Source organism: Pristis pectinata, chromosome 27, assembly GCF_009764475.1.
Source record: "Pristis pectinata isolate sPriPec2 chromosome 27, sPriPec2.1.pri, whole genome shotgun sequence".
NCBI lineage: Eukaryota > Metazoa > Chordata > Chondrichthyes > Rhinopristiformes > Pristidae > Pristis > Pristis pectinata.
In genome coordinates, this window is record NC_067431.1 from 7,677,488 (window position 1) to 7,704,540 (window position 27,053).

Consider the following 27,053-nt stretch of genomic DNA (forward strand, 5'->3'; position numbering starts at 1 on the left):
AATATTTCCCCCACTTCCTTTTGAATTTTTTATTGTATTGGATACTGCCTCCTGCAACCTTTCAGGCAGTACATTCATATCACAACATGAAACAAAAATTATCCTGATTCGCCTTTCTGGATCTGCGGCCAATTATTTAAAATCTGCTACCATTGGTTACTGTCTTTTCCACCTGTAGAACCAGTTTCCCATTTTTTGCTCTATCAAAGGCCTCATTAGTTTCAACATCCTCATTACATATCTCCTTTGTTCTATTGTGCAGAATTTGTTCAATTAAAACCATTTTATTGATTCAGGATTGTGGTCCAGTCTTCTGGGGGAGAGTATTGAACAGTATCTGTAACACCTGATGAAGGAAATGTTAAAAGGACCTGCATCTTTCCTTAAAAGTACCAATCATTCATTTACCAAAGCTATTTATTTTTGGAACACCAGCACATGGGTTTCTGACCGAACTACCCATCAGTGTCCCATCTATAAGGAAAGTGCAGAGCTCAATTGTCTAATTAAAAATGATATGGCTCAGGTTCAAAGTGAAGACCCACAATAATGAGGCCACCTCTCGGCGCCTAACGGTACAGAAATAGTCCCTTCTGCTGATGTAGAGCCTTCTTCCAAGATTCTATGTCAGGAGCAGCTTGGAAGTTTGTAATGTTTGGCAGATTCCAGGATGGGGAGTAAAGTGCTGTTCCACATTCTATACTTTAACACCTTGATCTACGAGTCAGAGGGAACCACAGAGACAAATGGTTTAAGAAGAAGAAGAATGGGAGATGAATGTGGCCTTTCCAGTATCAGTCACAAACATTATAAAATAAACTTATCAACAGATCTCATGTAGGCTCTAAGATGAAGGTCCGCTACATCACGTCCAAGACAGTTTTTAAACCTAATCTAGAAAAAAAATTAACGTGCAAATGGGACATTTCCATTTTTCACACCAGTTCTGCTTGTTGTTTGTCTGACTCAAGCTTTAAACTCTTTCTGGTTGCACTTATAACATGCAGCTACACTTACCAGGAGCCGCTGAAAATGTTTCAACTTTAATTCATCATGGTAAAAGGATCAGGGGGCATTCGATTGTTCTAGGTCTCAGGAATAACAGGTGGCATTTATATAGTGCCACTCATGTAATAAAAATGCCCTTATCAAAGAGGTAGGTTTCAAGGAGAAACTTAAAGGAGGAGGGATAGAGAGGTTGAAAGAGGTTTAGGGAGGGAATAATAGAGCTTATTTGTCTTGAAGGCTAAAGACACTCTCGTGAGTGGTGAAATGTTGCAGACGGTGTGATGAGGGGCTAGAAGTGATGGAGAACAGAGATAAAAATGCAAGGCAATGAGGGAAGTCACAACATTAGCCCACCAATTACTTTATGCAATTACCCATCCTTTCTCTAATCTTTTCATTGCTTTGATGTTGCAGTCTGTAAAAACAATGACCAGCTCATAAGCATGCTCACCGGTGTAAATGTGGAATCTCAAACTGATGAAGCCTTGGAATATCCTCCATCGCTCCGTGTCCCGTCGACCGCGCTTCTTCTCGAGGTGATGGTGTCAGCGTGGCTGTGGATTGTTGCCCGTATGAAGTGGCAGGGGATGACGCATCTCCTCGTGGTGGTGGAGGGGGACCTTCCTCCTCGCTGGCACCCTCCACCAAGTAGGTTCTTTCAGGGAGTGGGGGACACCACTCATCAACACCAGGGCTTCAAAGAGCAAATGGGGATACAACTTACTCTCAAGGTAAAAGGGGCATATCTTATATTCATAGAACCATAGAACAATACAGCACAATACAGGCCTTTCGGCCCACCTTATTGCGCCGACCTTCAAACCACACCTAAGACTATCTAACCCCTTCCTCCCACATATCCCCCTATTTTAAATTCCTCCATATGCTTATCTATCAATCTCTTGAACTTAACCAACATATCGGCCTCCACCACCACCCCAGGCAGCGCATTCCATGCACCAACCACTCTCTGGGTGAAAAACCTCCCTCTGATACCTCCCTTGAACTTCCCACCCATTACCTTAAAGCCATGCCCTCTTGTATTGAGCATTTGTGCCCCGGGAAAGAGGCGCTGGCTGTCCACTCTATCTATTCCTCTTAATATTTTGGATACCTCTATCATGTCTCCTCTCATCCTCCAATGAGTAAAGCCCTAGCTCCTTTAGTCTCTCCTCATAATCCATACTCTCTAATCCAGGCAGCATCCTGGTAAATCTCCTCTGCACCCTCTCCAACGCCTCCACATCCTTCCTATAATGAGGCGATTCATCCAATATCTTCTCACAACTTGAGCCCCTTAGAGCAGTAGCTATAGGACTGGGATCTCCAGACAGTTGTACAGATCACCATGGACTTTGCTTTTCCTCTGAAGTTCCAGATAAAAAAAAACACAGCTAGGGGCTGATCAACAGGCAAAAGCAGTGTCACTGTGAAACCTATCAGCCTGTCAGAGCTGGGGAATCTAGTGTGTGTGCTGAAATTGTTGCCCATGGAAATTTGGCCTCAGGAGGATGAGGTGGGGGGTGGGGGAGGTGGTGATCTCATTGAAATCTATCAGATACTGAAAGGCCTGGATAGGGTGGATGCAGAGAGGATGTTTCCGTTAGTAGGAGAGTCCAGGATCCGAGGGCACGGCCACAGAATAAAGGGATGTCTCTTTAAAACTGAGATGAGGAGGAATTTCTTCAGCCAGAGGGTGGTGAATCTGGAATTCATTGTCACAGATGGCTGTGGAAGCCAAGTCACTGGGTGTATTTAAGGCAGGGATTAATAGGTTCTTGATTGGTAAGGGGGTTAAAGGTTATCAGGAGAAGGTAGGAAAATGTTGAAAAAAAATCAGCCATGATTGAATGGCGGAGCAGACTCGATGGGCTAAATGGCCTAATTTTTCTCCTGTATCTTACGGTCTTATAATCTCAGTGTTTCTTTTACCACACCACATGGCCTCTCTGACCAAGCCTATCAATCTCATATCAATTCACATCGAGTCAGAGACATACAGAATGGAAACAGGACCTTCAGCCCACAGAGTCCATGTCAACCATTTACACAAATCCTGAACTAATCCCATTTTATTCCCCCCAGATTTTACCACCTGTCAACACACCAGGTGGAATTTACAGTGGCCAGTTAGCCTGCCAACCCAGGGATGGAAGCTGGGCCATGTGAGGCAAATCCATACAGTCACAGGGAGAACACGCAACCTCCATACAAAGCAGGATTGAAGCTGGATCGTTGGAGCTGAGAGGCAGCAGCTCCACCCGCTGCACCCCTGTGCCACCCAAACAGAGTGTGACCCACCTTGTGCTTTAGATCCGTACCAGCAAGAAGGGCGGATGAGCTGGCACCAGAATCTCATGGGATTCTCAGGCTCAGACGTAAGAGGACCCTACATTTTCAGGTTTCTTTCCGACACCTGAGCGGATTTACAAAGAATGCTCACATATCGTGTCACGTACCCATACTCCAGCTCCTCTTCATCATCGTAGGAATCAACATCCACGCTGGGTGGTGGCGGTGGCAGTAAATCTGTCCAGTTCAGAGGTGTGGCCTTCACCGACTTGGCATTCAGTTTCTGCTTCCCGGTTTTCCCACCTGTGGGAATGTGAATGGTGATTGACATATCCAGGCTCTACCTCTCAGTAGTCACTGCCCAATCTTGTCAGGTTTGTCAGATTGCTACACATTCCCCCACTGCACCTTCAGATCCTTCAGGGAGACACTGAAAGGTGAGAACTCCCTGTTTAAAGAGTCCTGATTCCAGTGCTGTGAGAATGAGTGTGTCCTTCTGACTGACCAACGTTCTTTAGCCACATCTAACGATTAACCAGTCATCTCATTACTGTTTGTGGGGAGTCATTGGTGAAGGATGATTGCTATGTTTACTAGATAACTCACTCACTGCAATAAATCAGCATGTTGATCATTTTCAGATATTTCAGTGACGCGGCAAGGATCACTCTAAATGAAAGTAATATCATTCAGCAAAACTCGTCGTCTTATACATCTTAGGTGTCAGTTAATTTTCTCCCCTTCTCCCCTGTGGATACTGACATGGTTTGATATATTGGTCACCTTACCCAACTGGCCATTCCTCATGTGGTAGCAGATCATTTGACTCCTGAGGGGCTGATTCATTGGTGTGGCTCTCATCCAGTGCCTGCGCTGATACACACACATGTACAGGTTCGTTCATGCACACACACACACACACACACACACACACACACACACACACACACACACACACACAAACACGCGCACGCGCACACACACACACCAACAAACAAACAAATGTACATTGATAAATTGGATGTTTGGTGTTTTTTTGTGCTATGCATCAGAAAATTGTTTCTTCCCAGACTGGGGTGTGTTTGTGACCATTTCAGGATCAAATTGCGCCAGTTGGAAATTCAAGTAGACACTTCTGGTTGTGAATTACCCTTAAACTTCTGACGAGAGTTTTGTAAGTGTCACACACAGGATGATGCACCCAGGAAGTCAGGTTCCGTTATTCTGAGAGGCATCTGTCATTGAGCATCCACGGGACAATCACATCTTCACAATAGTGCTGTCTCCGGGAACCCAGCCGAAGTCAGTTCTAACCCTCCCTCCTTGTGCCTTATCCACCAACCCCAACTCAGCTGACCCACAACCAGAATAACCTCTTGACTATCCTTGACCTTGATTTCATGACCAAGGCACTGTCTTTGAGCATTCCCTCCCAGCATCTCAGTTGAGCTCAAGTATCTGACCCCTCTCCCCCCTGACACCCCAGATCTGGTCCTGTCCTAGATTCACTGTGTTCTTATTTGCACACCTGACATAAATCACTAAAAATAGACTGGACATCCACACACCTAATAAAATATAATTAAATATTCTGTATTGTCTCCCACCAGTCCTACACTCCTCCAAAATAAACGTAGAGTTGTACTTTTATCCATCTTAAATTATCACTATTTTCTCTTATTTATTTTGAATCATTTTGGAAATTATCTAAAAGAGAAATGAAAGTTTTGGGCTTGAGGTCCTCTGGTTTCCCAGATTGCCAAGAATAGAATAAAACATGGAGAAATGGCAAGCCATGAAGTTAATGGCAGAATGATGGGTTGAATGGCCTGGTCTGTTTTTCTGCTGCTACATTTGACGGTGAAGCTGCTTTGGCAGCAGGCAGTGGTGAGATCATCGAGTGGCTTTGGTTTGGGAAGGCCAAAGGAGGAAGAAAAGTGGTTTGAGGGAAATTGAACAGTGAAACCTACTAACCAGGATTCCCGTTTCAGCCTCACTGGGAACTGATCTCCAATAAAATGCTGCAAATCATGACCAAACCAGGATTGACAGGGAAACCCCAGAATCTCAAACCCAGAACATTTATCCTTTTTCTCTTTCAGCTGGCTTCCAACATAGGTGAAAATAAATGTGACAAAATGATGCCAATTTGCAAACATCTCACCAGCATCTTGTCTGCCACGCTCTGGCTGGGAGTACTGGGTGTTGGAAGGTCCGGGCTGGGCACCCCAGTGCCCGTTGACAGGGTCTGCAGCGTACTGGTTCTGGGCTCCAAGGGGCACCACAGGAGTGCTCGCGTACAGCGTGGTCTGCTGATTCGGGAAAGCCCCATTGAATGTGCGCATCTCATCACTGGCGGAGTCGATGGTGCTGTAGATGGGCCCGTCAGACATCATTGTTCCAAACTTTTCTGTCTGAGCAATGTAGTTGGAAATGCCGGCTTCTGGATTGAGGCACAGAAGGGAATAAAACAAATAATGATCTTTGTCATTGTAGCCTGTGGGAAGTGCAGTTAACAGAGCAGAAATTATCAATCTATTTACTTGGGTAGTCTTCATATACATGACCTAACACTCTGAGGCTACTGGAAGGACCCACTAGAGACCGGTGACCTTGGTATATCAGGTTATTTAAACAGGGGTTCGAGCAAAGATGATTTCTTGGGGCCAGTCTGATGAGATACTTTGTGGACAACTCCAGGCCTTGTGGTGGAACTGAAGCTGGGACCTTAAGAATGAGCCAGATCACGTGGGAATGTCAAAGGCTAGCTCTGTGCTGCGGTGACACATTAATGACCGGCATTGGCCCAAACATTGAAGTCTCACCCCACTGCCCACCACTCCCTGACTATCATGATAAGCAAGAAATAGTCACAAAGGGGTTAATGAGTTCCCCTTCCAGCCAAGTGTTGGTTGAGAGTATGGAAATTTTATTCAAATGAGGCCTGGCACAATGGTCTACATCAAGCTTGCTTATATGTGCTCTTCCCATCCCTTTTCCTTATCAGGATAAACTGAGGCTTGCATACTGAATGGAGCTCTGAACCCATCTGTAGAATGTTGGAGGTGAAGAAGCTTTTAAAGGAATTTGAGAGTGAATTACATGGGGCCCCAGCATTACAACTTGAGTGGTGCAGGAAAGCTAGAACAAAGGGCAAGTGAAATATTCAAAAATAGCACCCAACCAATAGAAGACCATTAGAATCCAATGTACCTGAACCCCATTGCTGCAAAAACAACTTCCAACCTATGCTGCTGGTGTCTCATTGCGGAAGTGCATCATCTGATGTGTCTATGGGACCATACTGTTGATCTCAGTAAGGTTGAGGTTAGACACAGACAAGAGTTCACACACTGCTTGTGCGTCCGGTGACCCCTTGCTGAAATCCGCCTGTATGTTTTGAAACTGGAATCAGAAAAGTTACTTGAACATTTCTCCTACATGGTCAATCAGAAATGAAGATTGACTTGAGTAAGATATCAACAGGTACCTTAAGAATCATGCCCCCTTTGGGTTCCTGCTTTCAGAATAGTGCAGATGAGCAGCAGTGATGTGGGGCTGCCTTGCTGTCTCTGCACTGCTTTGACAGGACAACTTTACTGATGCAATGGAGGAGAAGGTTTAGAGTTTGCTATGTTGGGTTAGAAGGAGTACATGAAAAGACTAGATGCAAGAAAGGCAAAGGCTGTGTCCAATGAGGAAATGGAAGCAAGCAGCCTTCAACAACTGATTACATGTTACTGGTTTCAGTGTTAATGTATCAAGAGTCAAATGCTCTCACAATTGGTGGATGTTGCTTGTCAAGAGGGTCACCTTATCTCATTCATCAATATTACGTCATTAGTCCACTGGATTAACAAGTGAATACAGAAAACTACATGGAATGTACAGCAACAGACCAACTGGTCTTTCCTGGTAATTAAACCAGAAATGAGCAATTTCCTACCAGCATTTTTTTATCTCTGCATGTGATTTTCTAATTTTCCCCCACACTTATCTGTGGTGCCTAGCATGACTATGCTGGTAATAAATTCTATATTTCACCCACTCTCAATAATATGCTTTCTAATGTTATGAAACATCCAGGACCCTTTATAGGAACTCTAACAAGGAAGGCTTAACACAAGCCACATATTAGGACAGATGGTTAAGGAGGAGGATTTAAAGAGAACTTTAAAGATTAATCCACCAGATTGGAGAGGTTTCAGGAGTGAATTCCAGTGTTCAGGGCCTGTGCAGTTGAAAACAATGGTCACTGCGCTACAGGAAGGACATGGTAGCAGTAGAGAGATTGCATAAGATATTCACCAGGATGTTGCCTGGAATGGAGGGCTGTAATTATAAGGAGAGATTGGATAGTCTGGGGTTATCCTTACTGGTGCTTCGGAGGCTGAGGAGTGACCTGATAGAGATTTATAAAATTATGAAGGGTCTAAATAGATTGTTTTCCCAGGGCAGGGGAGTTGAGAACTGGAGGCAACAGGTTTCAGGTGAGAGTGGAGATCTTTAAAGGAGATCTGAGGGGTAAGTTTTTCACACAGAGGGCAGTGAATATATGGAATGAGCTGCCAGAAGAGATGGCAGAGTTAGATACAGTTACAATATTTAAAAGGCATTTGGACAGAGATAGAAAAGAAGTAGAGGGACATGGGCCTAACGCAGGCAAATTAGCATAGATTGGCATCATGGATGGTTTGGACAAGGTGGGCTGAAAGGGCCCATTTCTGTGCTGTATGATTCCATGATTCTATAAAATTTGACATGCATAAATGAATGGAAAAGTGCAGAGATTGCGAGGATTCTGGAGGTTACTGAGATAAGAAGGCATGAGAGGACTTCAAAGGGATGAAAATTAATTTGTTGGTCAGAAAGCCAATGAATGCAAGGGTGTTGGGTGAATGGAATGGGGAGAGGGTGATGGGTGACTGGGACAGTGTGAGGTAGAATATGGGCCTTAGAGTGTTACTGAGCTCAACTTTGTGCCCAGGAACAAGTGGGAGGTTGGCTTGAAGGACTTTGAGATCATTTGAAAACTGACAAGAATTTCGATGAGGGTTTCGGCAGCCGGTGATCTGACAGAGGGTCAGAGATCAACGAAGTTATGGACCCAGAAGAGGGCTGTCTTAATGATGGAGTCATTTTGCTGTCATCTTGTCAAAAGGTTACGCTGGAAGCCAAAGTTGCAATCAGTCTGATATAGGCTCAGAGAGTCGCCCAGGTGGACGAGAGAGGCAGGAGTCACGGAGGGAGTTAGAAGACAATGGCTTTGGCCTTTCTTATATTTAATTGGAGAAAATTCTGGTCCTTCTGCAATGGATGTCATGAAGCAGGGTGACAAATCTGAGAAGGGGTTGAGGCAATTGGATGACATTGGTGAGGAGCAATGCTGTATTCCAAAGGTGGTTGTGTGACCATGGGAAAGAATGATTCTCTAGCTGTGACAGGATCAGAATGGACTGGGTAAGGACAGTCCCACTGGAGCAGAGGAGTGGTCAAAGGCAGAAAATATCAGGCAGAATGAGATGGAATAGTCACCATGGTTACAGACACAACTTGTTGTTTGCAAAGTTGATAAAGGACATTTTGGTGGTCTAACATGGATAGAAACTCGAGTAAAGAAGTTCCTCCTCAATACACTACAGAATCTATGGGTTTCTATCTTATGTTAATAGAACCAAGATTTTCATTTTCCTCTATGTGGAAAATCTTTTACTATGTCTACTGTATTAAACATAATATTAAAGAACTCCAACATGTACCGTGAATCCTGAATCTTCATTTTTCTGGAGAAAAGAGTCCCATCCAGTCATGTATTCCCGGTGTTCTAACCTGAGTTCCAACATCATTTCCGAAAATCCTTGCAACTGCTCTATCTGCTTTCCATAATATTAAGACCAGAATGGCGCACAGTGCACAAGGTGTGCTCCAGGCAAAATTCTGTCGAGTTTATAATGACATACAGTGCAAATTGATGGAGTATTGCGTTATTGGCAGTGGCACAAGACACAAATCAAGATTCACGCAACTTGCCTGATCTAGCATTTCTTGTAGTAAATTATAGATCTCAGAGCACTGTTTGAAAAAGCCCGAGCATGTTCTGGCTAGCACTGTTCCCTCAACTATTGCCTCCAAAAGGAACATATTATCAATCAGCTCTTTAGTTGCAATGCTCCTGTGTGCAAAATGTTTCCAGTGTTTATTCATGTTACAACATTATCTGCATCTTAAAGTATTTTGACATGGATGTGGTGTTTTAAGGAGAACCAATAAGGAAATAGACATTATATAAATATGGGCCTTGTGTCATTCGTAGGATCTGTGGTTAATTGGGTCTGGCCCCAGAGAACGCAATGAACATGTTGGTAGAGAATGTGGAGAAGCAGGCTCTTCCATAGCAACACAAAAGGAAGCCACTCAGCTCACTGAGTTCATGTGGCTATTTTCATCCTCACTTCTGACCAAATAACAGAGAGAAAGTCAATGAAACAGCTGAAGCTGGGACTGGACCATCAGCTTCCACCTTCCTCTGTCTCAGGTATTATTTCACCCAGTTTTTTCCCTCAACTATCAATAACTTAGGCACTTTGAAGTCACATTTATCCAGTGCTGCCTTGATGTCAAAGGTTGTCACTCTCTCTAGAATTCAGCTCTTTTGTTCATATTTGGATTGTGGCAGTAATAAGGTCTGAACCAAATGGTATTCCAGATCCCAACCTGCGCATCAACAGGCAGGGCACCGTTGAGTCCACCTGGGTAGCGGCACTGTCGATGATACCCTCCATCACTTTGCTGCTGTTTGAGGAGAGACTGTTGGGGAAGGAATTAGATTTGTTGTGCTTTTTGTGGACACAACAAAACCGGGAAGTCTTTCACTCTGATCTATACCACTATCCTGCATGTACTGGAACTGCTGCTCTGGAGGGACATCTAGTTCAGGAGTACAAGCCTTCAGCACTATTGCAGGGATGTCCTGGCACTCATGGAATTTACCCAGTCCAGCTGACAGCCACTTCTTGATATCAGGTAATAGAATATTTTGGTCTTTCTTTCACACTCTGGAATTCACCATGCTCAGGAGGATGATGTTCATGCATCTGCCTGCTCCTGGCAGTTGTTTCATTATTCAGCATCATTTATGACCTGAGGCAGCAAAGTTTTGTTCCAGTCCTTTAGCTGTAGGATCACCAAGCTCTGACACAAACATGGTGCTTCTGCTCCAGCACACACATAATCACCAGGTTGGCAGTTTTTTAAAAATTCCCTGCGTTGCTCCTGAATTTCTCTTCCACACTTCCCTTAGAACAATGTTGGTCCTGGGCTTGAGGATAAAGGCAGAGTAAGAAATAGGCAGAGCGAGCAGTTCATAGAGTGTGAAGTAAAGCATTTCTGCTGTTCATAGCCCATACTATCTCATGGATGCCTAGTTTTGAATTATCCATTTAGCACTGTAGTAGTGCCACACAATGCAATGGCGTGTGTCCTCATTGTTAAGACAGGACTTTGCGTCCATAAGGTCTGCACAGCAGTCATTCATATCACCTACCATCAGGGGCAGATTGGCCTGTGATTGGCAGATTGCTGGGGATGAAACCATTTAGGTTTCTCTCTCATGCTGGTTGTCTAATTCCCTGGCCATTGGCCTAGTCACTGTTATGTCCTTTGGAACTCAGTTAGTGTTCCACTGAGGCTAGTGAGCCACTGTAGGTGATGAACATTGTAGTCTCCAACCCATGGCATGGATCAAAATGGAAGAGTACTGATTAATCATTCAAGAGTGGGTAGTAGGTGGTTATCAGTAGGTTTCCTTGGTCTGGCTTTGACACTTGATTACATGAATGGCTTGAAGAAGTACCTTAAAGCCACCTTTCCATGTAGCTATAGTCCCTATTGGGAACCATGCCTATTAATCAAAAAGCTGTGACCACTGAAACAGCCTACAGTTGTTATGAATGTGGATCTGCCTGCTCTCCATCTGGGATCACTCACACCCCCCTACCAAAATGCTGGGCATTGCTTATGGGATATCATACTTAAAACCTATACACATCTGTTGACAGTTGCCTTGGCTGCTTCTGTGGACACTCTGTGCAAACCCATCACCTCACTCACCATTGTAGAACCGTTCAGTAGTTTCATGTTTTGCTATGCAAGAGCCGGCAGAACTTTCCTTTCCATTGCTGTTCCGCATCAGGTTGGAGGCTGGCCAGGAGTCCGCCAGCCAGGGGTAGTTGGTGACATTTGCGTTCAGGATTCCTGGTCTGGGAGGATATTTCAGTAGGTGAATACCACAGCTCGGTGTCACTACTTAAAAGCTACCGCTAGGAGATTTTATTTTGAAATGAGTTGATTATAAGTTACCTGCTACTGGTGATGCCTGAACTCTCAGCGTGTGGAAAAGCTACTGCATGAAAGCAAATACCAGTTAAAACTTTACAACAAGCTTACAGTACAGTGAACACACACAACGGAAGGGTGGAAAGAGACCGGCAAGCATACAAAGGTCGGTCTATTCCAGTGCAGGATGCAACCTAATACTGATGCCACCATCCACAAGGGCAGCTTCTGGGAGAGGCAAAGCAAATGAGACTAAATAAATCTATTGCCAATTTAGGAAAATCTCTAGGAAGCTTCTATTTGACTTCCTACACTAATCAAGGAAAATTGGGGACTTTGTATTCACCCATGTGGCATCATGTTAATAAAAAGTGCTGCACTCTTGTGCCTGGGTTACAGGGCTGCTGGTTCATATTTCACAGTGAATCTCTGCATTCAAAGAGTAGACTGACACTTCAGTGCAGTACTGTAGGAGCATAGTATTATTGGTTGAGATGTTAAACCAAAGCCCATCTGCCCTCCCACAAAAGGTCCTGTGAAAGATCCATTCGCACTGTCAAATAAGAGCAAAGTATTTCCTCCTAGTATCCTGGGCATTCCTTACACCTCAACCAACATCACTAAGAAATTTCTTCTCTTGGAGGGTTGTGAATCTCTGAAATTCTCTGCCCCTCAGGGTCTGGATACCAGATCATTAGATATATTTAAGGTGGAGATAAATATTTGAAAGATCAAGGAATTGAGGGTTAGGGGAACTGGCGCAGAAGAGACCAGCATAGATCAGCCATGATCATACTGAATGGTGGGACACACTTGAGAGGTCTTCTCCACCTCCCATTTTCTTGTGTTCCAAGACAGATTGTCACAATGTGGTCATTTGCTATTTCACTGTAAAATGCTTTGAGAAGTTCTAAGGTTGTAAAAGGCACTTTAGAAGTGCAGCTCTAAATGTTCTGCAAAATGTCACGGTGGTAAGAAGTTTAGTTTTTGCCCATTCTGCCATCATGTGTTTCTCCACATCAGGCACATCAACTTACTCTTGGTTGAGGGTTACAATAGGTCTTGACCTATAGGGTTTTGACCTTAGGGGAAAAAAAAATTCCTATTTTGGAAAGTGAAGTCAAATGCACCTCAAATTCCAACTTCCTACCTCCAGCAGGGTGTGAAGCACATGCTAGAGTGTTGGTTATTTGAGAGCAGCCCATGTGCTGACAGTGAATCAATTCGATTAGCAATTTGAGCCTCATGTGCGTCCAATTTTCTGGTGCATGTTGTTGCTGGGTGTGGCTCCTAACAGGAGCAAACACGTGAATGCTACTACCTCGGGAAACAGTTCTTCTTTCGCCTGCACTCATTATCGACAGTAAACGGCCTTTTGGCCTCTGCAACAGCTAAGGACTGGGTATGGGAAGTCTTCTCTGAGGGTACCTGTAGGGCACTGACATGATGTTGCACTCCACAAACCTGGCAGTTGTGAGGCTTGTGGCCTGACAATGTGAATCATTTCTGCCACAGGACAGGATAACATTGAATAAATATTGCCAAAAAAAGTTGTTGTGGAGGCTGAATTGCTGGAGATTGGTAGCTGGAACTGGTGCATATTTTTGAATCATCTGTCATTTAGAAGGATTATTTTATGCATAAAAATCACTATATTTTTATTCTTTTGATGTTTAGATTCAGCCTGATTGATCCATGTTAATTCATTTCCCTATTTTTTTGCTTGCAGCAGTTCTTTGAAAGGAAAATCCATTTTATTGACCAGGTTTCTGTTCGGTGCTGACAGGCGACCATTTTGTCATCAGGTTTCCAAATAGCTCAACTCTCCCAGCATGCACTTAATGCAAAATCACAAGGGCTCACAGTACACTGAATAAAATTGATTGAAGAGCTACCTTGCAGAAGAAATCATTTAATTTAAAGTGACAGCCAGGAATTAGATTGCAGCTCTTTTAATAGGAATGCATTGAACTTCTATGGTTGAGGCAATGTCTTTGTGTTTGTTGAGAAAAAACACATCTGTATGTTGTTGTGTCAAAAGTGGACTGCAGTTATTACTCTTGGGGAACGCTATGACATTTGGAGCTTTGTTGATTGCCTTCAAAATTGTGAACTTTGTACCTAAGACTTAATAGAAATAGTTCAAACTATAAGTGAACATAAAATGTCCGCATAACATACCTGCTGGTGTATACGCAAAGGAAGCTGTAAAGAGAAGAGGAGAAAAAGAGGATGGTCAACGGATGGAATCAACACTGCAGTGATCTCTGTGTAACCCAGCCCATGCTGTTAATTGGCCATATTCACAAAGGGATATAGGACCATCTTCAAATATGCCCTCTAGCCTCTGTAGTGACAAGGTAGCATCCCAAAGTTATAGATTGACACAGGAATTTCAGTTTTTTTTATAAAAATTGATTTTATCTTTGAGCAAAGCAGGACTCAGTAACTGGAAAAGCATAATTGTCGACATCCAATTTTTTGGGTAAGTTTTAAGTTAAGCATGGAATCACATCTCCAAGCTGTGCCTCACACTGTGCGGCAGATGACTAGTACATGGGTGAGTGCCTGCCAGCCCTGCGTGTCAATTCAGCTGTACTCTGGGAGATGTCCTGCAGAGGAATGGCTCTTCCATTCCAGGAAGGCCAAGTTAGTAGGTAGCTTCTGAGGCTGTCAGAACCACTGTCTGGCCATCTCTGGGTTGATGAACGGAGGCTGAAGGGGAACGGCAATTTATAAAAACATATGGCTGTAGTTTACCGAGCAGGCGCAGTGAGTGCATGGAAGTGTCATGGCCAGAGTTACTCAGTGACATGGAGGGAATCACTGCAGTGCTTTGGTACATTGGAGCAGAGATCAGCTGAACAGCTGATAGTCAGTGTCTTAAGGACAGGTTCACTTACCTGGAAAGTGATGAGTTTGGTTAGTGCTGTAATGGACAGAAAGAACAGATATTGTGCAAGCATTATTATTGTTAGATGAGAACTGCTGGGAGGTTGGAAGGGGTTCCAAGTGGTATCAACCTCCTAATATCAACTGCAGAACAAGAGTGGGTGGCAGTACCTCTGGAACACTGAATAACTTGAGCAGAGGGGTCCTGCAGCCACAGGTCACGAGCAGCCTGACTTATGAACATTAACTGGGCCCTGCTCCATGCTGCCAGTGAAGTTATAGGAACAAAGCAGAGAGATTTTCAGCTCTTCCTCACTGAAAGCCCAGATCGTGGTCTCCTACTCTAGTTACAAACACTCTTGGACCGTTCTCAGCAGCATTCTGTTTGACCTCATGTGATACTGAGCCACACTCATCAGGAAGATTCCAGGAACAATCCCTGGTCCTTGCTTCTTTACTAGGAGAACCTGTTGGTGGGCTCAGCCAAATGAGGCTGCGATAAAGCCCAACCCCACTCCTGCCCAACGGCCATGCACTTACTGCTGCCTCTTGGGTTGGCCCAGTGTCACACTTTGTTGCTGCAGGATGGGGCTCATGGGAGGTATCGCATCCAGCATCAACAGCCGGGAAAAGGGGAAACCAGAGCCTGCCAACAGCGAGAGAGTGGGCAACGAGTCACATTTCTAACAGGGGTCAGTGGAGGTGCTTACCTGTTCTCTGTGGCAGAAGAAGGTTAGTGGCAGAACCTGCCCTCTGAAGCATGTTGAAGAGAATTGTAGTGGACCACTGTGGGTATGGATGAGATTCGTCCTTTGACTGACTCTGGTTCCCAGCCTAGTAATGCCCAGCTTTACATCAATGTTCACAAATCCCTCTTTGGCTTTGCCTGAAGCCTCCTTCAGTGCAAAAAAACTCTCTGAATCTTGCACTCATCTAATTCTAGTTAAGAGACCTGATGTTAACCTCTTCACTGCAAGGCCATGCCTTCAGCCTCAGACACATAATTCTCTCCCTAAATCTCTCTGATCCTTAAAAACCTGTCCCAAGAACCCGTTATATGGCTCAGCATCAAGTGCTCTAATGAAGAACCGTGAGTGCTTCACAAGTGCAAGCTGCTGAAGTCGATTCCCTCCTCACCGGTGTAGTGACTGAGTTCCTTCCTTTTCTTCCTCCGGCAGTAGAGCCAGACACTGAAACCCATCAGGATCACCCAGCAGGCTCCACCGATGCCAGCGATGAACGCCGGCTGCTTCACCACATCAGTTATCTGCTCTGCCAGGCTGACGTTTTCATTGTTCTCCACTGGAACCGACTCCTGGTCTGAAGGCGGACCTGGGGGCAGATGAGCAGGTTAGAAGAGCCTCCAAAGTGCCCAAAGATAAAGGCATTTTAAGTTAACGAAAATTGGGGCAGAAATTTGACTTGGGTACTGATGTGAAGGAAAAGATAACCAACTGATCGTTTGCTTCCCACTCTGTCCTTTTTACAATCTGGATGACTAATTCCCACTCCAAACTAATTTCTACTTCTGCTTTGAAATGTTACCTTTATACTGGATGTTCAGGAACTCCCATCAAATGCCCCCATTTGCTATAGTCCCTAATCCTATATAATTCCAAATCATAGAATCAGATATTTTATGACAGAGAAGGACATCACTTAATCTGTCAGATCTATGGCAGTTGATAAAGAGTTACTCATCCTGACTGTATATTCCATCACAGGGTTTGTACCCTGCAGGTCTCAGCTGTTCAACTACACATCCAAATGCTGTTCAAGTGTGGCAAGGGTTTTTGCCTCTACTATCCCTTCAGTTAGTGAGCTCCTGACCCACAGCCTCACCTCCCCTCATCTATTTCTATAATCCTTCCACCAATCACATTTAGTCTGTGCCCCTTTGGTTTTGGATCCCATTCCAATGGAAACAGTTTTTTTTTCCCCATTAATCTATTTACGGCATCATGGCTTGGTACGGCAGCTGCTCTGCCTGAGACTACAAGAAACTGCAGAGAGTTGTGGACACAGCTCAGCACATTGTGAAAACCAGCCTCTTCTCCATGGACTCTGTCTACACTTCTCGTTGCCTCGGCAAAGCAGCCAACATAACTAAATACCCCTCCCACCCGGACATTCTCGCTTCTCCCCCCTCCCAATGGGCAGAAGATACAAAAGCCTGAAAGCACAACTTCTATCCCACTGCTATAAGACTATTGAACGGACCTTTTCTACACTAAGGTGGACTCTTGACCTCACAATCTATCTTGTCATGGCCTTGCACCTTGTGTCTGCCTGCACTACACTTTCTCTGTAACTTTATTCTGTATTCTGTGATTGTTTTTCCCTTGTACTACCTCAACGCACTGATGTGATGAAATGTCTGTATGGATGGCACGCAAAACAAAGTTTTTCACTGTACCTTGGTACATGTGACAATAATAAACCAATTTCCCAATTTCAAGTACACATGTAAATACTGTTTCAATGTGGTAAGGGTTTTTGCCTCTACCATCCTTTCAGTTAGTGAACTCCTGACCCAAACTTCAGCTCCCCTCATCTATCTCTCCAACCCTTCCACCAATCACTTTAGGTCTGCAGTAACACACACAAAATGCTGGAGGAACTCAGCAGGTCAGGCAACATCTAAAGAGAGAAATAACCAGTCGATGTTTTGGGTCGAGACCCTTCAGCAGGACTGGAAAGGAAGAGGGCAGAAGCCGGAATAAGAAGGTCGGAGGAGGGTGGGGGGGAGCACAGGCTGGCAGGTGATAGGTGAGTTCAGGTGATAAATGAGTCCCAGTGAGAGGGGGAAGGTAGGTGGGTGGGGGGGGGGGGTGGAGATGTAAGAAGCTGAGAGGTGATAGGTAGAAGAGGCAAAGGGCTGAAGAAGGAATCCGGTAGGAGAGGGCAATGGACCATGGAATAAAGGGAAGGAGGTGGGGAATAGATGGAGAGGTCATGAGGGTGGGCGGAGGGGAAAGAGAAGTGGGGAAGGGGTCACAGGAATGAGGGAAGACAAAGCAGAGAAAAAAGGGGTGGGGGGAAGAGGGGAGGGGTTACTGGAAGTTAGAGAAATCAATGTTGAGGCTGTCAGGTTGGAGACTCCCAAGGCGAAATATGAGGTGTTGTTCCTCCAACCTGCGTCTGGCCTCAACGTGGCAGTAGAGGAGGCCGTGGACAAACATATCGGTATGGGAGTGGGATGTGGAATTGAAATGGGTGGCCACCGGCAGATCCTAGCTTTTGCGGCGGACAGAGCGAAGGTGCTCGACGAAGCAGTCACCCAATCTGCGTCCGGTCTCACCGATGTAGAGGAGGCCGCACCGGGAGCACTGGATGCAATAAATAACACCCTTGGATTCACAGGTGAAGCACTGCCTCACCTGGAAGGACAGTCTAGGGCCCTGAATGGTGGTGAGGGAGGAGGTTTAGGGGCAGGTGAAGCACTTGGTGCGTTTGCAGGGATAAGTGCCGGGAGGGTCATCCGCAGGGAGGAACAAGTGGACAAGGGAGTCGTGGAGACAGCAATCCCTACCGAAAGTGGAAAGAGGAGGGACGGGGAAGGTGTGCCTAGTGGTGGGATCCCGTTGGAAGTGGCCGAAGTTGTGGAGAATGATGCATTGGATGTGGAGGCTCGTGGGGTGGTAGGTGACGACAAGGGGAATCCTGTCCCTGTTATGTCGGAGATGGGGGGGCGGTGGGGTGAGGGCAGATATGCAGGAAATGGAGGAGATGTGGGTGAGGGCTGCATTGGTGGTGGTGGAAGAGAAACCCTGTTTACTGAAAAAGGAGGACATCTCAGATGTCCTAGAATGGAAAGCCTCATCATGGGAACAGATGCGGCGGAGGCAGAGGAACTGGGAGAAGGGGATGGCATCCTTGCAAGTGACAGGGTGGGAAGAGGTATAGTCAAGGTAACTGTGGGAGACAGTGGGTTTGTAAAAGATGTCGGTGGTTACTCTGTCTCCGGAGATGGAGACAGAGAGATCCAGAAAGTGGAGAGAGGGGTCAGAGATGGACTAAGTGAATTTGAGGGCAGGGTGGAAATTGGAGGCAAAGTTGATGAAATTGACGAGATCAGCACGGGTGCAGGAAGCAGCCCCAGTGCAGTCGTCAATGTAGCGGAGAAAGAGTTGGGGGGCGTTACCAGTGTACGCTTGGAACATAGACTGTTCCACATAGCTGACGAAAAGGCAGGCAGAGCTGGGGCCCATGGGCGTGCCCATGGCTACACCTTTAGTCTGGAGAAAGTGAGAGGAGCTGAAAGAGAAGTTGTTGAGGGTGAGCACCAGTTCTGCCGGACAGAAGAGGGTGGCAGTGAAGGGGAACTGGTTGGGTCTGTTGTCAAGAAAGAAGCAGAGAGCCTGAAGGCCTTCTGTGCCCCTTTGGTTTTGGACCCCAGTCTGATGGAAATAGATTTTTTTTCCATTAATCTACTTAAGAGTTTCTTAATTTTATACACCTCAACTGAGTTTTGCCTCAGCCTCTTCTGTTCCAAAGGAAACAACTGGAGTTTAAGAGGAGGTGGCAGAGTGGACCTCCTGCCTCACAGTTCCAGAGACCCAGGTTCAGTCCCGACCTTCAGTGTGGAGTTTGAACCTTCTCCCTATGATCACATAGGTTTCCCCCGAGTGCTCCATTTCCTTCCACATCCCAAAGACATGCAGGTTGGTAGGTTAATTGGCCGCGGTGAATTGCCCCTAATGTGTGGGTGAGTGGTAGAATCTGGGGGAGTTGGAATGTGAGAGACTAAATAGGGAAGGATTGGTGTAAAATGGGTGTTTGATGGTTGGTGCAGATATGGGCTGATGGGCCTGTTTCTGCACGATATCTCTCTATGGCTCTAGGAAACTTTCAACCAGGTCCCAAGGCTGACTGGCCAGCATGTGGAAGAACCCCCACCCTCTACAATGCAGATCAGGAGTCCAGCTTGGCTGCCATGATCTGTCAATCAGTTTGAGTGGAATCCATCCCTTTGTGCAATAATATGTGAGTTTTTGTCATTTGTGTGATCCCAGCATATCTTAAAGGACGAGTGTAAGGCCCCTGGGCCCAGTGGAATTCTCAGTCACCTATTACTTGGATTTTACAGGTGGTGGTGGTGGGCAGGTAAGGCAACTCTCAGCAGCACAAGCTGGAGAATCCAAAGTCCTCAGGACACCATTGGAAGGGGAAGAATGTCTAAAACCGATATGATTGCTGAACCTTTGACTATGTAAATCCACCCTCCCTCCTCCCCACCCTCCACCCTTCAATGTCCATAGCAGCACAGACCTTAAATGATGAAATGTATGAGGAAAGTTTGTTTAAACTTGGCTTGGACTTGCTTGAGAGGCGGTGTAATTAATGCTCTTGAATTGAGAGATGGTGTAATAAAGGTTCTTGAGTTGAGAGGTGGTATAATTCAGGTACTTGAGGATGATGGAAAAATTAAATGGATAAAATCCAGAGATGTGTTTTCTCCAGTGGTGGAATCCAGGTGAAGGTGGAACAACTTCACATCACAACTGGGCCCCCACCACGGTACAACCAAGGGATGATGGAAATCATTAACTTACATCGTCAAAACAGTATGAACATTTTGTCATGTAGTTTTAATGACTGATTTAGATTTTTAGTTAATTAAAGGTTATATGGGATACAGAGTAAAACCAGAAAATGGGTTTGAGAAACAGGTCAGCGATAATCCACCTGAGTGAGGGAAGAGAACTGAAAGCTTGGCTTGAATGGTCTTTCTGTGTTGCTGTGTTTGTGTTATCTATGTCTCATTACACCCGGCATGGGTGTGGCTGGGATGTGACCCAGTGTGTGACCCACTAGAGTGACTATCCAATGAGTTTCCAACACTGTTCGCTGTGCCACTCAAGCAGAAACCCTGCCCTAGTCTCTTGCTGCTGCTTGGCAGACATTCCAGCTTCCAGGTTTCATTGACTAGCAGTGCCAAGTGAACTGAAGCAAATTGCTTCAGTAAAGACTTGTAGTTCCTATGAGTGCAGGCAATCATTGGTAATCGATCATTGGGAAATAAACATGTTCTCCCCCATTAAGATGCTTAAAATCTACATCCTTGAAAACCTGTCCTAATAGCTCATACTGTATATTTTGGAATTAAGTGCAACACAATGCAAGTCGTTAAAGTTGTTTCTCTCCTCACCAGTGTAGTGACTGAATTCCCTTCTTTTCTTTCTTTGGCAATATAGCCGCAGCTGAAACCCTCCAGGATCACCCAGCACGTCCCTCCGATGCCAACAATGGTTCATAAATAAACATGTTCCATACAGGGACGTTGAATCTCTTGTTCTCAGCTTAGTAAGAAGCCATTTCTTTTATTGCATTTTCACACCTGCCCCATGCTCTCCCATCACACACTGCCTCTGCTTTTGAACATAACCAAAGCCAATTTCTCTGCTGCCCTGATCCACTTTGGGTAAAATTGCAGTGAGGTCCATTTGAGGATCGCTCTGCCACCCTTCAGGTGGCTGTGTTGAGAGACCATCTTGTTGAGGTGCTGGATATGGTTAAACAATTCAATAAGGTAGACAGAGCAAAACTAGTTTCTCTGGTGGGGGAATCAAAGAAGCATAACCTTATATTTGAATGAAGGATGATTAAAGATCCCTTCTTTACATGGAGAGTAATGGAATTGTGGAACATAAAAACGGAACATTTCAAAACTGAGATTGATGGATCCTTGTTGAGCATAAATATTATGGGAAGCTGGAGTTGAGTTATGGATCGAGAGGAATGGCAGCAGAGGCTTCAGAGCTGGATGGTCAACTCCTTCCCATCCTAGTGAAGAAGAACTGGATCACTGCTCCTGTAGGAATGCTGCTCTATGCTGGGATGATGCAGTGAATTGGAAACACGTGGCCAAGGCCTAATGCACTGCAGCATGGCTAAGTGATACAAAATTATTGTTTAATTTGCCTTCAAGGAATAATTCTCTGTAAAGGGATCTATCAAGCTGGGCTGTACAAAGCCTCCTGCTGAATGCTGACTCACTTTGCATCATATTTTTAAAATAATTTATCAATCATTAAAAATACATTACATTGTTTAATGGTGTTTGATGTTACTACAGCTTCAATAGTCTTTAAGTACCCGTGGGCCTCAACAGAGCTCATAATTTTTTAAAAAATTTTATTTACAGCGTGGTAACAGGCCCTTCTGGCCCAATGAGTCCGCGCCGCCCATTTTAAACCCAAATTAACCTACCCGTACGTCTTTGCAATGTGGGAGGAAACCGGAGCACCCGGAGGAAACCCACGCAGACACGGGAGAATGTACAAACTCCTTACAGACAGCGACGGGAATCAAACCCCAATCGCTGGCGCTGTAATAGCGTCGCGCTAACCGCTACGTTACTGTGCCGCCCCTATTCTGGATCAATTATAATCGAACCAATTCTTGGAATCATGGGAACCCATAGATTTTGAAGAATGATGAATGAAACAACCAGTTTTTTTTAGAATTATGGAAAGTTATAACATCGGAGGACATTCAGCCCATTGTATTTGAGCCAGCTCTTTATAAGAGATAGTCACACTATCTTGATCTTTTCTCAGAACTCTGCAAAATATTTAAGTGCTTATCCAATTCCCTTCTAAAAATGTTTCCACCATCCTTTCAATCAGTGAAATGCAGATTATAACAACAGGCCACACCACCAGGTTCAAGAACAGCTACTTCCCTTCAACCATTCAGTTCTTAACCAACCTGCACAACCCCATCACTACTTCAGTATAGCAACACTATGACCACTTTGTACTACAATGGATTTTGTTGTTTTTTGTTCTAATTGTATTCTTTCTTGTATAATTTTGTGTAATTTATATTGTTAATTTATGGTTTTCTTGTGAATGTTGTGTATCTGATGCTATGTGCTTGTGATGCTGCTGCAAGTAAGTTTTTCATTGCACCTGTGCATACATTCACTTGCGCATATGACAATAAACTCGATTTTGAGGCTGCTTAATAAATTCTCATCTTTCAAATTCTGATTCTTTTGTCAACTATCTTAAATGTGTCTCTATTAGTTATTGACCCTCCTGCCAAGATTGCCTTTTCTATTTTATCAAGACCATTCAGAATTTTAAACATGCTTATTGAATCTCCCCAAAACCTTCTACCATCTGTTCTGAATGGTACACTTCACTACTGGGAACGTTTCTTTCAAGAATAACATGGCGGATTGACTCTTCAACATTTCCAGCAGATCATGTAATGACCTATAACTTTTTACATGTTAAGTTGCTGGATGAATGTGCCCAAACTGAGTTATTCGGGCAGCAATTGTTCGATATTCCTTTCCAGCAGGGAGAAGCAGATTAGAGCAAGAAAATGCAGGAAAGTGGCCCGAACAGGACCTGGAATAGGACCTTGGAAGATGGAACAGCTGAATATATCCATCCTCTTATAGAACATAGAACATTACAGCACAGTACAGGCCCTTCGGCCCATGATGTTGTGCCGACATCTTATCCTGCTCTAAGATCTATCTAACCCTTCCCTCCCACATAGCCCATTTTTCTATCATTTATGTGGCTATCTAAGAGACTCTTAAATGTCCCTAATGTATCTGCCTCCACCACTTCTGTCGGCAGTGCATTCCATGCACCCACCACTCTCTGTGTAAAAAACTTAACTCTGACATCCCCACTATACCTTCCTCCAATCACCTTAAAATTATGCCCCCTCTTGTAAGCCATTTTCACCCTGGGAAAAAGTCTCTGACTGTCCACTTGATCTATGGTTCTTTTCATCTTGTGCACCTCTATCAAGTCACCTCTCATCCTCCTTCTCTCCAAAGAGAAAAGCCCTAGCTCACTCAACCTATCCTCATAAGACATACTCTCCAATCCAGGCAGCATCCTGGTAAATCTCCTCAGCACCCTCACTAAAGCTTCCACATCTTTCCTATAATGAGGCGACCAGAACTGAACACAATACTCCAGGTGTGATCTAACCAGAGTTCTATAGAGCTGCAACATCACCTGGCAGCTCTTGAGCGCAATACCCCAACTAATGAAGGCCAACTCACCATATGCCTTCCAACTGTTCTCATCTTATCTACATGTTCTCCAATAGCACTGGTTTCATATGCTTTACTGATACATACCATCAGATCTCCCAGGTGTTGGTTACTATTTGTCAGATGGGACGCTGTTCAAAATGTGCAGCAGCATCTTCTTTTCTCATATATCCATTTTTTTGAGATAACTGTGCCACAACCAAGGCCAGAATTTTTTGCTTAGAGAAGGTGATGGTGAGCCACATTCTTGAACTGCTGTATCCTTCTGGTGAAGTTACTCTTACAGTGCTGTTGGTTGGGTAGTTCCAGGATTTAGACCCAGAGATGATGAAGGGCCACCAATATATTTATTTCCAAGTAAGGATGGTGTGTGACTTAAGAGGGGAACCTGCAGGTGGGGGTGTTTTCATGAACTACTTATGGCATCATATAATGCACAGAATTTTATGCTGTCACTTTCAACTTAAAGACCCCAGTTGACTCAAGAACTTGAGGACACAATTTATGCTGATGCTTCAGACCATTGGAGAAGGAGTTGCATTATTGAAGGTGCCATCATTTGGATGAGACATCAGAACAAAGGTCCAGTGGCTGTAAAAGATTCCATTGGATTATCTGAAGGACAGCAGGGAAATTCTACCCAGTGTCTTAGGCACAATTTCTCCCTCAAACAACAGCTAAGCTGATTATTTTGTTATTGTTGCAATGCTGTTTGTGGGATCTTTCTGTGCACAAACTAGCTGCTGCACTGTCTGTACTGCAACAGTGACTACACTTCAGAAGAACCACTTCATTGGCCATAAAATGATTTAGAACATCATTGTCTATTAAGGATTCTTTATAAATCGAAGTCTTTCTTCTTCATTTGTGTTCAATTGCAGTAAAAAGCACATCTCAGGGTCATCGAGAGAAGAATTGCTATTCCACTATACTACTCACAATGTGCGAAAATATGCATTCTTTTATAGTAACTGAAATGTAAACAATGTAAAAATTTACAAATGTAAACTGTTATAGAAATAAATTACAGGAAATAAATATCATATTAGGTACAGAGCCTTTAAATACTGCAGGTATTGTAACAACCTCCTTGTTTCAGCAATTGCCTCTAGATCCTTTCTCACTTACTTATTAGGACGGTTGCAGGCTGGCTTCGGACCCCAACTCCAGCACTCGTAGCTGCCGCCACTTCCACACGGTACAGCACACCAGCTATCAGTCCACGAACAACCGTTGAGTGGACAGTTCCATCAATTGACTTGTTAACATGGAAGCGGGTATCATTTCCCAAGCACCAGATCTACAAGAATAAACACCATGCATTCAAATAAATATCATTTACACGAACAAATGAACATTATGTTACCATATAGACTCTTTAATCTGTGAGCTTCATGCAAACAAAGGATTTCATTCTCCTCTACTGTATATGACAATAGATTCATCTAAATGTAAAATAAGTAGACTCCTAGCTCATAGAACAGTACAGTAAAGGAACAGGCCTTTCAGCCCACCATATCTGTGCTGACCATCATGCCAATTTAAACTAGTTCCATCTGCCTGCACACGGTCTTTATCTCTCCATTCCCTGCCTGTTCATGTGCCTGTCTAAATGCCTCTTAAATGTTGTTATGGTATCTGCTTCCACCACCTCCCCTAGCAGCATGTTCCAGGCGCCTGCCGCTCTCTGTGTAAAAAACCTGGCTCACAAATCTTCTTTAAACTTTACCCCTCTTGCCTTAAACCTATGCCCCCTACAATTTGACATTTTCACCCTGGGAAAAGGACTCTTACCTACCTCATCTATGCCTCTCATAATTTTATATACTTTGATCAGGTTGTCTCTCAGCTCCAGATCAAACTAAGGCCAAACCAAAGCTTTATACAGATGCAGTGTGGCTTGCCAACTGTTATACTCATTGCCCTGACTGATAAAGGCAAGTATGCCATATGCCTGCTTTATCACCCTATCTACTTGTCTTGCTACTTTCAGGAAGCTATGGACTTGGACTCCAAGATCCTTCCATACATCAATGCTCCTGAGGGTCCTGCCATTTACTTTCCTCTTACATTTTACCTACCAAAGTGCAACACCTCACACTTAATAAAACCAGTTCAGCAACATATGCCTCTGTTTTTGCATCCAACTCCATCAATAGGATTTAGTTTGATCTGGAAATAACATATAACTAAAAAAACACCAACTACTTTTCACTCAGCCTCCAACAACGTGGGCAGCTACGTGGCTGAGGGCACTGATCTGAGACAAGGCTTTGTGTGATAATGCCTATTTTTAAGTCTTAGGAACAACAATTTAATTATAAAGGTATTAATGTGGGATTAAGTGATTAGACAGTGAATGACTATCTGCACTAACCAAGAAATCACCAGAGCTTTGAGTGCAATGTAATCAATATGTTATTAATTTGTATTGAACATGAAAACATTGTGATATGAAGGATATTTGTGTGAGTCAATATAAACAGGATACATAACTATATCAATACTTATAATTACAGAGTGATTTAAGGAAACCAAAGGAACATATTACGAGTTATTTTTCCCTGGCTGGCTAAATACCTGAAGGTTAGGATGTATTAGGAAGCTTTGACCTAAATCATCTTAAGCTCAGGAATGGTAGCATCAGGCTTGATTCTGATGGCTGATTTGACTAGGCAGTGGACGACTATTCAATATTCCAGCATGAAGTAATGATGCTTTTAAGGACATAAGGACAATTAAAAGAAGAAAGAACATTTTCTCATTGAAGTTTGCCCTTCTAATAACGAAACTCAAGCAACCAACATCCAACATGCATCTAAACTCCTCAGGAGTTTTTAGTCTCAACTAGCTTTTTGACAACTTATTCCAAACACTCCTCACCCTCTATGCCAATTACAAGGTGGAACATTTTTTAACTGTGCATTCCTTCCTTGTGGGCACAAAAATCACTCAATCCTGGGTAGCCTTCAACTTCCCTCCAGTTAAATGATTTGTAGGAGAATGTGATTGCAATATTGAGGTTGAACTTCTGGCCTTCTAATATGAGTTTTGGGCATACATATCATTTTATATTTGCATTTCACTTCACTTTCCCCACTAGATTCTTTAGAGAACCAACATATTTGCTAACCCATGATCCCACAAGCCACCTGGTACATTGAGGTTGGCTGCTTTACCAATCAGAGGTCTGAGCATCACACTGCCTCTGACCTCACATCAGGTGCTGGGCCTTCAAGCTGCACCCAATCATGGCCACCTATCAATGAGAAATATCTCCCATCAATTGGTTACCCAGTGATGGCAAATATACCAAATGTACCTGTTCTCAGTGCATGGCCGTTACATCGGCCTATGGACAGACTCCATCCTGGTTTGAGCCTTTGCCATACATGCTGAAGAAGCAATAGCATCAAGGAAATTTTGTTTGCAGTGACCCTATCTGATTCATCTGGTAAACTGTGGATTAATGCTAATGCAGGGTTACACCCAATGGGAT

General features: G+C 44.1%; 1 protein-coding gene across 1 annotated transcript in view; it reads right to left on the reverse strand.

Annotated features, from left to right (window-relative positions):
- Positions 1-27,053, reverse strand: part of robo3 (roundabout, axon guidance receptor, homolog 3 (Drosophila)) — a 483,277-nt gene that overhangs the window by 28,344 nt on the left and 427,880 nt on the right. Inside the window, 8 exon segments of the mRNA XM_052039748.1 lie at positions 1,460-1,702; positions 3,468-3,603; positions 5,465-5,743; positions 11,410-11,558; positions 11,659-11,701; positions 13,816-13,839; positions 15,664-15,858; positions 24,683-24,854. Of these exon segments, the coding sequence (XP_051895708.1) occupies positions 1,460-1,702; positions 3,468-3,603; positions 5,465-5,743; positions 11,410-11,558; positions 11,659-11,701; positions 13,816-13,839; positions 15,664-15,858; positions 24,683-24,854 (1,241 nt within the window).